At 45.0% G+C, this 13,474-nt stretch overlaps 1 protein-coding gene across 1 annotated transcript in view; it reads left to right on the top strand.

Moving 5' to 3' along the window:
- The window catches only part of LOC142585793 (uncharacterized), a 43,078-nt gene that overhangs the window by 13,496 nt on the left and 16,108 nt on the right, over positions 1–13,474 (top strand). The window contains exons 3-5 of the mRNA XM_075696804.1: positions 5,733–5,888; positions 8,285–8,421; positions 8,739–8,884. Of these exons, the coding sequence (XP_075552919.1) occupies positions 5,733–5,888; positions 8,285–8,421; positions 8,739–8,884 (439 nt within the window). The remainder of the gene's footprint in view (positions 1–5,732; positions 5,889–8,284; positions 8,422–8,738; positions 8,885–13,474) is intronic.

The following is a 13,474-nucleotide window of genomic DNA, read 5'->3' on the forward strand; positions in this document are numbered from 1 at the left end:
CGTACCACGTACGAGCATTTTCGTTCAAATAGAAATAGACACTCGAGAGTTTGTCCGCCGAGCTGGTCTAATGGTTATATTGGGCGACGCGCTCGAACTGGTCTAGCCAATCTTGGACGTCTTCAAAGGCATCACCATGAAAGCTCTCCGGGTCCATAGGATTCTGTAGTGTTACTTGCGATGGAGCTGCAGTGGCCATGTTATTTGTAGGAGGCAAACGATTTCTCGAAGTTTCTTGCAGGGGACTGGACTCGGGCGCTAAGCCTAGCAGGCGACGACTGAACCGGTGGACCGGTGTTTCGATGCGCGATGGTGATTCCAGGCTCGATCGTCGGCTCCACGAAGGGGTGCCAATCATGAAGAATACCCCGCACCTCCACCCGTTGTAACGACGTGGGATCGACGAGTATGCGGAGCAGCACCGCCAAGAAACGCACCTCATCAGTCGTCCAAGGGAACAAACAACACCGTCTCTTCGTTTTCCCGCTTCACCTAAAAACCCGCGCTACTTCAGCGTCGTCCCCACTGGCGCAACTCGCTGCATTATGGTTGTGCCAAATATAGTTGTGTCAATATGTATACATTCTATGTTTGTTCACGCTACCACTCCTCTCTTAACACCTCACGACCTTGAGAGTATCTGATTAAATAAATAAATAAATAAATAAATAAATAAATAAATAAATAAACGATACGAAGGACAGAAAGACAGAACACGATGATACGTCTCGTGCTCTAGCAACTGAAGTTTATTTGCAAGCGAGCTTTCATATATGAACCCCCACAAGCAAAACCCGTTTGATAGAAGAAAGGATCCAGTTGGTCATACAATGTCATGCACTAGAATCAGCCGGGAAGTTAATCAAAACACATATGACTTTGCTTTCACTCAACCGATGAGCCATTTGCTGTCGTGACATAACGAGCGGTTCCTTCTTACGTTGAATACGTTTTATAGTCTTTCTTCTTTTTCCCGGGAGAGGCACGCGTGCGAATATTTTCAGCGATTAGTTTACGCCGGTACATGCCCAGGGCGGGCCCCTCCGTCTTCAGTCCCGGGCGTGAGGCGCCTTGGGACAACAAGAGAGCTTAAATACACTTAGACTAAACAATGCACGACTTCTCTTTTTGTTCACATTTCTCGACTTCCGTTTTTTTTTATCTTCTTGTGCAGAGCGTGCTGTCGCGCTTCGCTTGGTGTCACGTCAGATGTTTTCACGGTTGTCTTGATGGCGATTGTGAAACGGCAGATATCCTTTATGATCGAGTTCGCCATCCTTACAATCGTCCGACTGTACAAAAAACAAGAAAAAGGGAGAGGGCGTGGCTGCCATTGTTCTATGCATCACGCCACCTCGGCAGGTACGGTTGTTGTAACAGGCAGCTTCAACGAATCGTGCTGCCCTGTCGTGCTGATAGCTCAACCTGTCTCCTTCTCCTCCTTCGTTGTAATTGCACAAGTGACGTGAAAGGAAGCACTGCATAGCTCTGATTAGAAAAGGAAAAAAAAAAAGAAAATGCCAACTTCCCGGTTTGGACATACTCCTTGACAGGCAACCTGAAAGTACGAACCTTGCGGGTTTTGACTCGCGTACGGTTAATCGATCATGAAAAAATGCAATCCTTCAATCAATCAATAAAAAAATCAATCAATCCATGCAACAGGCCAGAAGTGGGCACAAAACTACCTCTGTCGATTGATGGTTCAATCAATTGTGAAGTCACTGTGAATAGAATAAGGTAATATAATTAATACTAGTAAAACAAATACACGCGCTATAAGGCAGATCAAGTTATAAAACAAGTGGAAGTCCGACAGTCGCGCAGTTACTCGCATATTTCACACTTGTAAAATGAGCGGTATACGACAAAGACCTGTAAGACTACGCGGCATAATTCATTCATTCATTCATTCATTCATTCATTCATTCATTCATTCATTCATTCATTCATTCATTCATTCAATCAATCAATCAATCAAAATACTATTTAAGGCCCTCTGGAAGAGGGTATTACATAGGGGGGGGGGGGTGCACGCGAACATACACTTATAACAATTTGTTAGAAAAACTCAACAAACGCGGCAATGTACGCAAACACGACTCAGTGTAGTAGAATCAAATTATGGATAAAAGAGAATTAGGACATAATTTTAAAGAATACAAAAAAATTGAAGCACCTAGAATTCAGAATACATCAAAAGTACTCAAAAGAGAATAATTGTAAACAATAGCAGACTAATAGCGAAGGTACCAGAGAAATACAATATTGAAAACAACTAAAAAAAGAACATTTTCACATTGCACAGAGGCATCACGTTCTGATACGTACGTTCTGCGTACGCAGCATCTGTTGAAATTTATCGGGGTGAGCTTCAGTAGCAATGCCTGATGGTAGGTTATTCCAGTCGTGTGTCGTTCTGGGTATAAATGATTGCGCGTAAAGAGCTGAGTGGCACACCGGGCGTTTTACTTTAAAAGGGTGGTCTCGGCGATTGAAAATGACAGAGGGTGACGGAAAGGAGTCATCATGCGAATGCTCGTGATGGTAAAGTTTATGAAAGAGTGATAGGCGCGTGTGTTTCCGTCGTACTGATAGGAAATCCAATTTCGGCACGCTTTTTTTATTTAAGATGTAACAGAGTACGGGGAATGATCTGAAAAGATAAAACGTGCAGCACGGCTTTGCAAGGATTCAAGGTTACGTACGATGTAGCTCTGGTCCTGATCTGAGATGACATATGCATATTAAATTTTAGGCATGGTTAATGTTGCATACACGAGTTTTTTTAAGTGTTGAAGGCGCTTGCCTTAGTCTGTGTTTGATTGATCCAAATGTGCAGTTAGTAGTTGCAAGAGTGACGTTGATGGGATGATGCCATGTTAGATCAGATTGAACATTGACTCCTAGGTATTTATACGTGGCAGTAAACTTAACACTATTATTAGCAAGAGAGTATGACGTTGGAATGCGAGATGAGGAGCGTGTAAATGGTATGCATTTAGTTTTAGTACAATTTGGGGTCATTTGCCAGTCTGAACACCATGTATTCAATGCGCTTAGGTCTGATTGCAGTGCTTCATGGTCAGTGTCAGTAGAAATGTTACGGTAGGTAACGCAATCAGCGGCGAACAGTCTTATTCAAGACGACATGCAGTTAGGCAAATCATTAATATAGACTAGAAAAAGCAAAGGACCAAGCACGTTCCCTTGTGGAGCACCGGACGTAACCGGAATAGAGGAGGAGTTGTAGTCATTAATATTTGTGAATTGAGTTCGATATCACAAGAAATCTTTTATCCATGCAATGGACTTCTGCGTGAATGTTAATATATTTTAGTTTCAGTAGTAGCCTGTGGTGAGGAACACGGTCAAAAGCTTTTGAAAAATCTACGAAGATGGCATCAACTTGGTTGCCAGCATCAATCCATGAAAGCAAGTCATTAGTAAATCCAGCTAGCTGCCCATCACATGAATATACCTTACGAAAGCCGTGCTGATATTTAAAGATTATGTTATGTTCTTCAGGTATGTGATCATTTGCGAATGTATGACATGTTCAAGTAGTTCACAGACGGTACTAGTTAACGAAATGGGCCGGTATAGTTAAGTGGTGATGAGCGATCACCAGATTTAAAAATTGGTATGACCTTGGCTGTCCTCCAATCATTGGGAATTTGGCCCGATGACAAAGTTTGTGAAAAAAAGAGCGCGCAGGATTCCCGAAATGCCTTGTGATGTACTCTTGAGTAACTTGTTGTTGAATCCAACGTGATCAGATGCAGATGATACCTTACGATTATTAAGTAATGATGTGATACCGGACTCGCTAACAATTATCTGCGGCATGGCGACAGCTGGAAGTGTACTTTGGCCATTAAGTGACGTCCTCGCGGGTGAATACAGGCGAGAATGTGTCCTTTAATACCTGTGCACATATTAACCCTTTCTCTCATCATCCTTATATAAGAGGTTATATCATGAGAAGCCAACAAACACTGACACCAAGGACAACATAGGGGAAATTACTTCTAATGATATGACTAATAAAAATCGGGCCCCTCGGTTAACCCCCTTTCTTCTCGTTTATATAAGAGTTTGACACACAGGTGAAAATATATTTTGAGCTTGAGCTCAGAGAAAGGCAGGGCCCACAGCCGAAACGTTCGCGAGAACTTTTCACGTGTATTCTTTTTTTTTTTTTTAACTGCGAAGCTGTTAGCCTCTAGGTGGTCGGCATACCTCTGTGCGCGCTGTATCCTCGCCGCTCTTGCGCTGAATCGATAGACGGCACGAAATCGATTCGCTCTCTGCTGCTGACACGCTCCCTCACTCCAGCGTTTTGACAGCTAGTGTCCGCGCTCATCGAATGTGATATGTCCATGTTTGCTTGTGCGCGCCAGCACCATGCTTCTTAATTCGGTTAGTAAGCGAATGTTTCCCATAAAACGGCCAATAAAACTACCATCCTTACTTCGTATAGCTGTCTAATAATTCGCTATCGCAATCGATGTTTCGCCTTTCGGGCTAAACTGCGATTTTTTTCAATCTTGATTGAGTAAATTGATTTCAATGTTATTGCAGCACCGCTGTCGCATGCGACAAGCTGTCAAAATTGTCATTACTACCATTACTCTATAAAGCAGCAAAACATTGCATACCCCTTTCAGCACTTGTATTAATGGGTTTCAACAGCTTCGCTGGACATCGACTTTCGCAGGGCCGGGATGGCGAGTAAAAAAAACATATATTATTTCGGATTCGGCAACACTTTATATATATATATATATATATATATATATATATATATATATATATATATATATATGGGAGATTATTTCTCGTTGCAATTAATTACCTTTCATGTTCATGAAAACTGTATTGGCATTTGAGTGTGTCCACAATGAAAACAAAAATTCACCGACGATTACGATATACTCCCTAATGGGAAACTTTAGCGCAGCTCTATCCGTGTTTTCATTTCGCGATATATTGGCTGGCGCGGACAATCTGTCTCGTGCGGCACGTTGCAAATGGAGTGAAGTGTAGCGCGACTGCCTCGCTAATCGGGAGATCACGAGAGGCAGCGCGTGGTCGCGATTCATAGCAGCAGCAGCCGGCAGACGGCTCATACGGCGCTCTGTTTCTATGAACGGTATCGGCGGACGCGCTCGCCGCCCTCATCGGTGAACAGACGACGGTGCGCTACTCTGGCGCCATCTCGTAGCGGACGCCGCCGCTGAGCCCGTCTTGCGCGGCAGCATACGCTTTTCTTCCCACGCTTTCGCCACACCCTCCTCTTCCGCTTTCCTCCTCGCGCTCACTTCGACATCGCCGTCTTTCATCCCCTGCTGCGCTCCGCGTTCGCTCTTTCATCCTCCGCTGTGCCCATTCACTCGGTTACGAGGGACGCCGACGCTCAACGCAGAGACGGGCGCCTAAGAGCTGCGCTCTGAAAGATAGTTGACATTTTTGCCGGCGACCGGCCTTGATCCTTGATAAAGACGCAAACGGAGAAATTATCCTAGTCTCATATTCACGCTGTTGGTAATAGTATGGTCAAATAACTGTTTTGCTTTTCAACCTCGATTTATGAGCTTTGCACATTGTCTGAGCCATTGGATAAGTCTGCAGCTGTCGCGGTAAATGAGTTCAGAGGTGCATTAATCGCTGAAGTCTGCTCATTTTTCTTTTCGATTCGAAGTTTTAATGAAGGCACAACACATATGCAGTCGCTTCACCGGCAAGTTGGCCGCCCAGGCACGTCACGTGACGGCTGTAGACTTCATACCTGCGTATGTGGAGTCGAACCGCCAGAGGAACGGGCACCTAGACAATGTCTCGTTCGTCCAGCTTGACGTCATGAAACTTGACCTACCGGCTCAGAGGTAAGCCCAGCTGCATCAAAGCATGTCTGAATTGTCCTGTTGCAACTTAAAGTTTGCTGCATGTGGTGCAGTTGAATTGTCCATGTGTTGACATTGGTCACAGCACGCTCAATGTTCGCCTTTGAAGTACTTCTTATACAGAGGATGCAGGAATAACTAAAATGAGCCAAATCCGCCTTTCACATTAAAATACGTGCAAAGTAGGAATAATGCTCTGCGCAACTGCTGGACAGATTTGAATGAAGTAAGTTTGTCGCACAAAGTTAAGCTCTTCCGACAATGAATTGACAGCAGGTTTTCTAGTTCGGTCACTAATCGCTTACAAAAAATCAATGAAAATTAAAAAAAAGAAAGAAAGAATCTGAAAAGAAAAACTGTGCACCAAACTTGGAGCTCTAACTTTGCCATGAAAGCGGATATCACACTACAGGAAATCAGATCGACTAGGACGTCCAAAGTGTACGAAATTTGTATATTACGCCATATCTCAGGAATATACCAATAATTTGTTGGCATGGAATTTTTTGAACTCGGATCGACGAGTCAACTATTTCCCATAAACCGTGAACTAATGCATTTTGTTTGTCCACTTTCTAGTCTGATAACGCAGCATATCTTTCTTTTTCTGATGAAAGCACATCCGTTGTTCACATTAATTCCAAATGAAAATTGGATCTGGTAGCCATAGCTGGGTTCTTAAATTTTTAGCCACAAAGGAACTTCCGTGCAATTAAACGCCTCTCTGCTTGAAGAAACTTCTATAGACTTAAAGAAATCGGTCTTACAAGTTGAATGTCTACTGGAGTGAAACGTAATATCGGCGTGCTTTCCGAACTTCGACACAAGGTTGACGCGATTGTTCGTTGACTTATGCAGTTCGGTCTTACAATAACAATAGATTGAACTGATGGGCTCGATTTTTAGTAACAACTACATGAAGGCAACAAACACGCATCGAAGCCAAGGAGATATAGAGAGGGAAACACATTTATTTTGCTCCAGGCGCGGAGACCATGTATTGGTGGAATTCTCCAGATCATGCATGGGCCTTATGTGGTCTATAAGAAAGCTGCGCCATATAAGCTTTCGGGGGAAGCTATTTATTCGCTCCAGCAGTGGAGTCAGATTATAAAGGCAGTAAACACGTCCTGTAGCGCATGTTGAATGTGGGAACGACCCCGTAGATGACGCTCTATGTTGAGCTAACCTTGCCGGTGAGAGCAGCAGGGACCCGATTCCGGGAAGGTTTTGCATGTGACATATAATGTTCGTCGTGACATGAAGCCAAGGTAAGCATAACAGAAATAACTGATATTTAGTTGCATAATCAGCTACACATGATGGTTAAATTTACGATGACCTTAATATTAGTAATAAAGGAAAGTCGTAACGAAAAAGGAAGGAAAGACAACTTTGCCTAGGGTGGAGGATGAACCCACAACATCCGCGTGACACATGAAATTCGCTACCAATTAAGTTACGGCGACAGCTCTCGCTTTGTTCACTTTCTTCTGCATACACGTACATGCATTTATAACCAAGCTCTGGAAGTGTTAGCCAGTGCCACCCATGGTCATTGAGGTGGACGTGTGATACCCATTAAAACAGTTCATTTTCCCTATGGTTTCCTTGGCACCGTACAAAGACAATCAATGTCCGATGAATTGCTGTGATTGGGTGATATTCCATTTAGCGTACAGACACTACCGAAATATCGTCTCTACAGATCGTCGGCCCAGAAGGTAATGAAAGTAATTGTGCGTGCGTGCGTGCGTGTGTGTGTGTGTGTGTGTGTGTGTGTGTGTGTGTGTGTGTGTGTGTGTGTGTGTGTGTGTGTGTGTGTGTGTGTGTGTGTGTGTGTGTGTGTGTGTGTGTGTGTGTGTGTGTGTGTGTGTGTGCGCGTGTGTGTGTGTGTGTGTGCGTGTGTGCGTGCGTGTGTGTTTTAACGTGTGTGTGTCTGTGTGTCCGTGCGATTGTACTCAATCCGTACGCAAAGAAAAGCTCTCCGCTCCACGCTCGACAAGCTTGGCCATCGTGCTCTAACGGAAAGCAGAATACTCGAACGTCAGCCCGAGCTAGAGCCCGAGTTCTAAAAGTATTAGTGTGTGTGTTTTAAAGTCATCGGGACAGTATGAAATACCGTAGTCGTCAGACAAGTTATTTGTCTTCACCTACTCTTGCGCACCGCTTCCCCTTCTCTTAGTGCAGAGTTGACAACTGGAAAGTTCGGTGAACAAATCTGGCCATCTCTCGTTCGCTCTCTCGCTTCAAAATGGCAGTCAGCTGGTCTTGTTTCACAAAGCGGTATTTTAACCAGGAGAACGCGAATACTGGAGCGATTGGCTAAGCTGGTCTCTAAATAGGTTTTCTGAACTACGCCGCCGTCTTTTATGCAGTTTCGACGTGGTGTTCAGTAACTGGCTCTACATGTACCTGAGCGACGAGGAATGCTTGCGACTGCTCGAGAAAGGGATCACCTGGCTCAGGGATGGCGGTCTGCTCTTCCTCAGGGAATCATGCTTTAAGCCATCCGGTAAGTTTAGGAGAGAACAAGAGAAAACTGTAGAGGTTAAAACCACCTAACTCCGTCCTCATCCACCCTCGATCCCCTCCTACCGCCCCCGCCCCCCCCCCCCGCCCCCACCCGCCCCCACCCCCAAAAGAAGTTCTGGCTACGGCACTGGTTCTCTACAAGCAGATAAGATGTCGGCTAATAATTTGTTTATCAATAAAGTTAGAAGACATTGCACGTAAACTTTCAGTTACCACATCCAAGTCGTGCCATTATAATGTGGCGTTATGTCTTAGGCGTTCAAAACATTTCGCGCGACTTTGTTTCCTTTCCTCAAGGTGACGTGAAGCGGAGAACCAATCCCACTTTCTACAGGAGGCTGTCCGACTACTACAACATGATCAAGAAAGTCCCCAATGCAGTCGGCAATCCGATTGAGTGCTTCGTCGTTGAGAAGGTGGCCAATGTTAAGGCATACATCAAGGTTGGTCTCTCGAAGTGCGCTTCCCTTCCGAGCATAGTGAAAGAGCGGTTCAGAGCAGGGCTCGCTGGCTCTCGCTGCAAAAGGCATAATGTTAATTAGTTAATTAATTAATTAATTAATTAATAATAATAATAATAATAATAATAATAATAATGTTTTTCCCATCAAACACATACATTCGTCGGGAAAATCCACACGTTTATGCAATCGTCACCAAGTGCAAAAGGACAAGAAAGTACACTGACGGCACTCGAGACACGTCGCATCTGGAGTACACGTCACGGCGTATGTTGAGTGTAATTTGCATACGGCGGCGCCTCCTCCTCTTCCTCCTCCTGCTGCGGTTGTTGCGTCAGCAGTTTTTTTTTTGCGCCTTTTTTGTTGCGTAAGCCAGCGCAGTAGATTTATCAGCTATGGCATTCAGGGTCCATATTACGTAACAAGCGCATGCCAAGTACGATAAAGAACATGGCCCGAACACACACGCACACACACACACACACACACACACACGTTGTTACGCTAGCATTTTTATAAAGAGGTGCCAGACAATCGTCATATATTCTTTCATTTATGTTACATGTAGAATAATGGGAAACTAGGCCCCTATATGGTCGGATATCCTGAAATCCCAAATGTACGCTACTCAAGCAAGGACATATTAGCGAAGGCCGTCGGTCTTGCCCTTCGCTATGTTCCCATATATATGCGTCGGTTTTCACGGCGAATAAGTGTCACGTTTACTGGACAGCGTTCGCATGCGTCTACTTTATTTTCTAAAATGAGCGGATCGGCCTCCATCGAACCTCTAACAAAAAACAGGATGTTTCAGATATGAAAATTGAAAATGCAACAGAGCTTTATCACCCCTTAGGCTAAAACAATGCACATTACAAAATACTAACGAGCGGCTGTATGCATCGAATATTCCCTCAAACAGGAAAAAAGCATAGTAAAACAAAGAAAAGAATATGTGAAAATGAAAGACGCATTAAAACTGTAGTACGATTTGAGAAAAAAAGAACCTTTGAATATCGAATGTTTTTTTTTATTCCTAAACAAAGCAAAATATAGAAGTCACGTGGAATCCGTTGGGTAAAAGTTCATTTACGTCATTTGATACGTGTAATGCCCTTCACAGCTGAAAGGTGAGTCTACCTGATGCACCAATGACAGTAATGAAACAAAAGAACAGCACGGTACTGAAAGCTAAACTAAACGCGCAATTTGTATAGGCGGCGTCAAAGTGAGGTGTTCTTACTGCATGAGAGGAAATTATCGAGCAGAAGTCATCTCTTCCACTCGTTTGCTCAAGGCATGACGCCCCTTGGCAACCGCAGCTCTATATAGAGCAGCAGAATCATTCGAAACAGTCGTTACATTAATCAGTCTTTCTCTCTGTAGACTCCAATAACTCTTGTTATTCCTCAAATTATATCAGACAACTATTCTAAATCTCGTGAACACAAACGAAAGAGAGGACTGTATGATTCGTATTAGAAATTCCGAGTCTTCGGACACCCCTAATCAAAACGGTCAAAACTTCCGAACCGCTTGGGCTTGAAAGATATCCATCATGTGTGGCACAGAAATGAGCGAAGCAGTCTGCATCAAACTTTTATTCGAACAGAACAATTCGGTTAGAAAGATCATTATGGCGGCATATACTGGCAATATGGGATCAGGATACAATTCGGCCAATCTGCAGCGAGGACAGGCAAACGTAGATGTTGTCGATCGTGTTTTTTCCTGCGCCAGCTGCGAAAGCCAACGAGCATTTCAGAAGTGGTTATTGTTGCTTTCGCGAGAGCACCTCATATCTCATATCGCATTCGGGCTACTGGAATGCATTTTACGGAATGTGCGACTCTGACCACCGGGGTTCCTGAACCGCGTGAGCTCTTACGTCACGTTATCGTCTATCACTACAGAGGAACGCGTGACATCTTTACCACTTCTGTAGTGCTGACGAAGACCGCCCCGTTTCTGTCACCTGACTTGAAATTGCCGGTCGATAAGTATCACGTACGGCGTCTCGTCATCAGACTCTTAAAAGGAAGGCGAGATAACATCAGCATGTTGATTGAGAAACTGCGCGATCGCATGTATGTGACCTTCAGCTTCTCGATCGAGGAGTCACTGCACGATGTGTATTTACGCTTGTGGATTAAGATAGGTATCGTCAGCGCCGGAGATAGCTCCGGAGCATCCCGTCACCACCTCGCTTGACCAAAAGATTGCGTCGGCCACATATGATAACGATAATACGCTGCACTTCGCTTATCCATTTTCCTAAGTAGTGCTTTGTTGGTTATAACAATGGCCTGGATTTTTTTTCCTGTTTTGGCCTTTGGAGAAAGGACGTGGCGAGAGCAAGGGGGGCGGTGAAGTTATCCATGAACTCGCGCACAGCGTCGTGTGCCCACGAAAAGGGGCGACTAAGCTTTGGAAACCTGGCGGACCAGCTGCGCCTTCCCTGCCTCATACTCCACTTGTCTGCCTTCGTTTATCTAGGCTGACAGCGGCGGCTTCCCCACAGGCAATCGCAGCTCCTCATACTTGCGGATGTAACTCGCCAAGTTTGTTCTGCGGGCCGGAGGTTGAGAAATTGCTCGTCGCTGCCGCTTTTAGTCTACCGCACAGGCGCCGCCGACCTAACACTCATATCTCGTCGTCTGGACGGCGAGCCAGTTTCGGAAAGCTCCGCTCTGCCATTGGTCGCACCGTCGTCGGCGCGTCGTCAAGGTGATTCATTCGCTTGACGCTTGCTTTGGTCGGATCTCAGTTGCGCATATTTCTCGTTTGCTGCCCTTTTCTGTTAGGATTGTTTTGCATTCGCGAGTGCAGACTGCTGGAATTGTCGTGTAGTGAAGCCCACTGTTTGAGCAGGCTACGCAGTCGGCCACATAGACGCCTCTCTTGACCACGGCGACCACAGCCGCTCTTCACATCTCTTATTTTTCTTGTCAGTTTATCTGAAGGCCAACGTGTAAGCTGATTATGAGCAGATTTTCGCCTACTGCCAGTACGACGTCGAAGAGTTTCTTTTTTTTTTAAAGCAATAATCGGCGTGGCAGTATCACCTACCTTATGTGTTTGCGGCTGTGTAAACAGGAGTACCTTCCATTACCTCAAGAGCGTTTTTAATTACCTCAAATTTACTTCAGGCACTCCTATCTGAATACGTGCGGACGAAGAAACAGTTTTTTGTAGGCGTCCACTGCACCGATATTGATGAAGCTTGCTGCATACCTAGAAATAAAATTCAACATCTACCTGTTGCAGGACGCCGATTGTTGAAGTCATGTATATTTTACAAAAATTTTTGAAAATCGTAATATTAAAAGAAGATAAACTGAAGAATAACTTTCCAAATATGTCACAAAGCAATAGAAACACGAAATCACAATTCCGTGAACACCACCTATATACTGAAACATATTAAACGGACAAAATTGGTGTATCGTACACCGTTCTAAAAGGTACCGCTAATTTGTGATTAAGGCTTTCGCAAACCACTTGTAAGCATTACAACAATTTCAAGTAAGCTGTAAACCTAAAAAGCACATTTGTTTGTTTTAGTTTCTGTAACAGATGCAGCTTTCAAAACTTCAATGTCTGTTTTTGGTACAGGTCTACAGATATGTAAAGTTTGCGCTTCAGTTTCTTTGCTAACTTATAATTATTCGGCGTAGTTCTGAAATATTCTAAGCCATAATCAAAATTTTGCTTCCTGCGGTCGGTATCGAAATCCAAGTTCTCTTAGATGCAAAAAATTTAAGTGTATATATCAGCTCAACGGTTTATGAGAGTATTTCTGACAATGACGATCATCATTGACTGTTTCTGCACTTTCTTTTCTTTTATTGCGATAGCAATTATATGGACACTCCAGGCGCATTTCTGCCGTCGGCGTCGCCGTCGCCATAACGTTCCGCATGAGTGAAAGTTTGTGAGGGTCAGCCGGCGGGCGCGGTTCAATCTCGCGTGCGCGAGCGAGGAACGCGACCCGGATGCGTGCCCTCTCCTATCGTGCGAGAGGCAGAGGGGGGTGGGGGGCAGGCGAGGGAGGAGGGGCGTTTTTCTCCGGCGGCTGCTAGGGTGCCTCGATGGCCTCCTCGCCCGCCGCTTCGTACAGAGTGGAGAGAACCGCGGCGTCTTCTACGGCGTTGGCCACGCGAATCGCGGACGCCGTAGGGACGCGTTGCCGGCGCTCGTGTGTCGAAAGCAATCTGCAACGTGGCCAAAGCTCGCGCCCGCGCGGGCCTCATCTTCAAAGCGATCTGCGATGTTTGCAGAGCGCGCGTAGTGCCGGTAGCTTCGTATGCGCTGTGCTTTCGACGTTTCATTCGCGTTAAAGGGAGAGATGCATGAATGCCAATTCGCTTGCTGCTGCCGCGATTCCTCACTCCTGAATTCTGACAGAGAGTTTCAGCGCTCATCGAGCGAGATGTGTTCATGTTTACCTGTGCACGCGTGAAATTGTGCTGATTAATTTAGTTAAAACACGTTGGCGGGCTAGTTGGTTTGTATCCATGATAGAATGTGCAAGCGCGACTGAATAAGGACGTAGAAAGAAGCAGACACACA

The sequence above is a fragment of the Dermacentor variabilis genome, chromosome 6 (assembly GCF_050947875.1).
Source record: "Dermacentor variabilis isolate Ectoservices chromosome 6, ASM5094787v1, whole genome shotgun sequence".
Lineage (NCBI taxonomy): Eukaryota > Metazoa > Arthropoda > Arachnida > Ixodida > Ixodidae > Dermacentor > Dermacentor variabilis.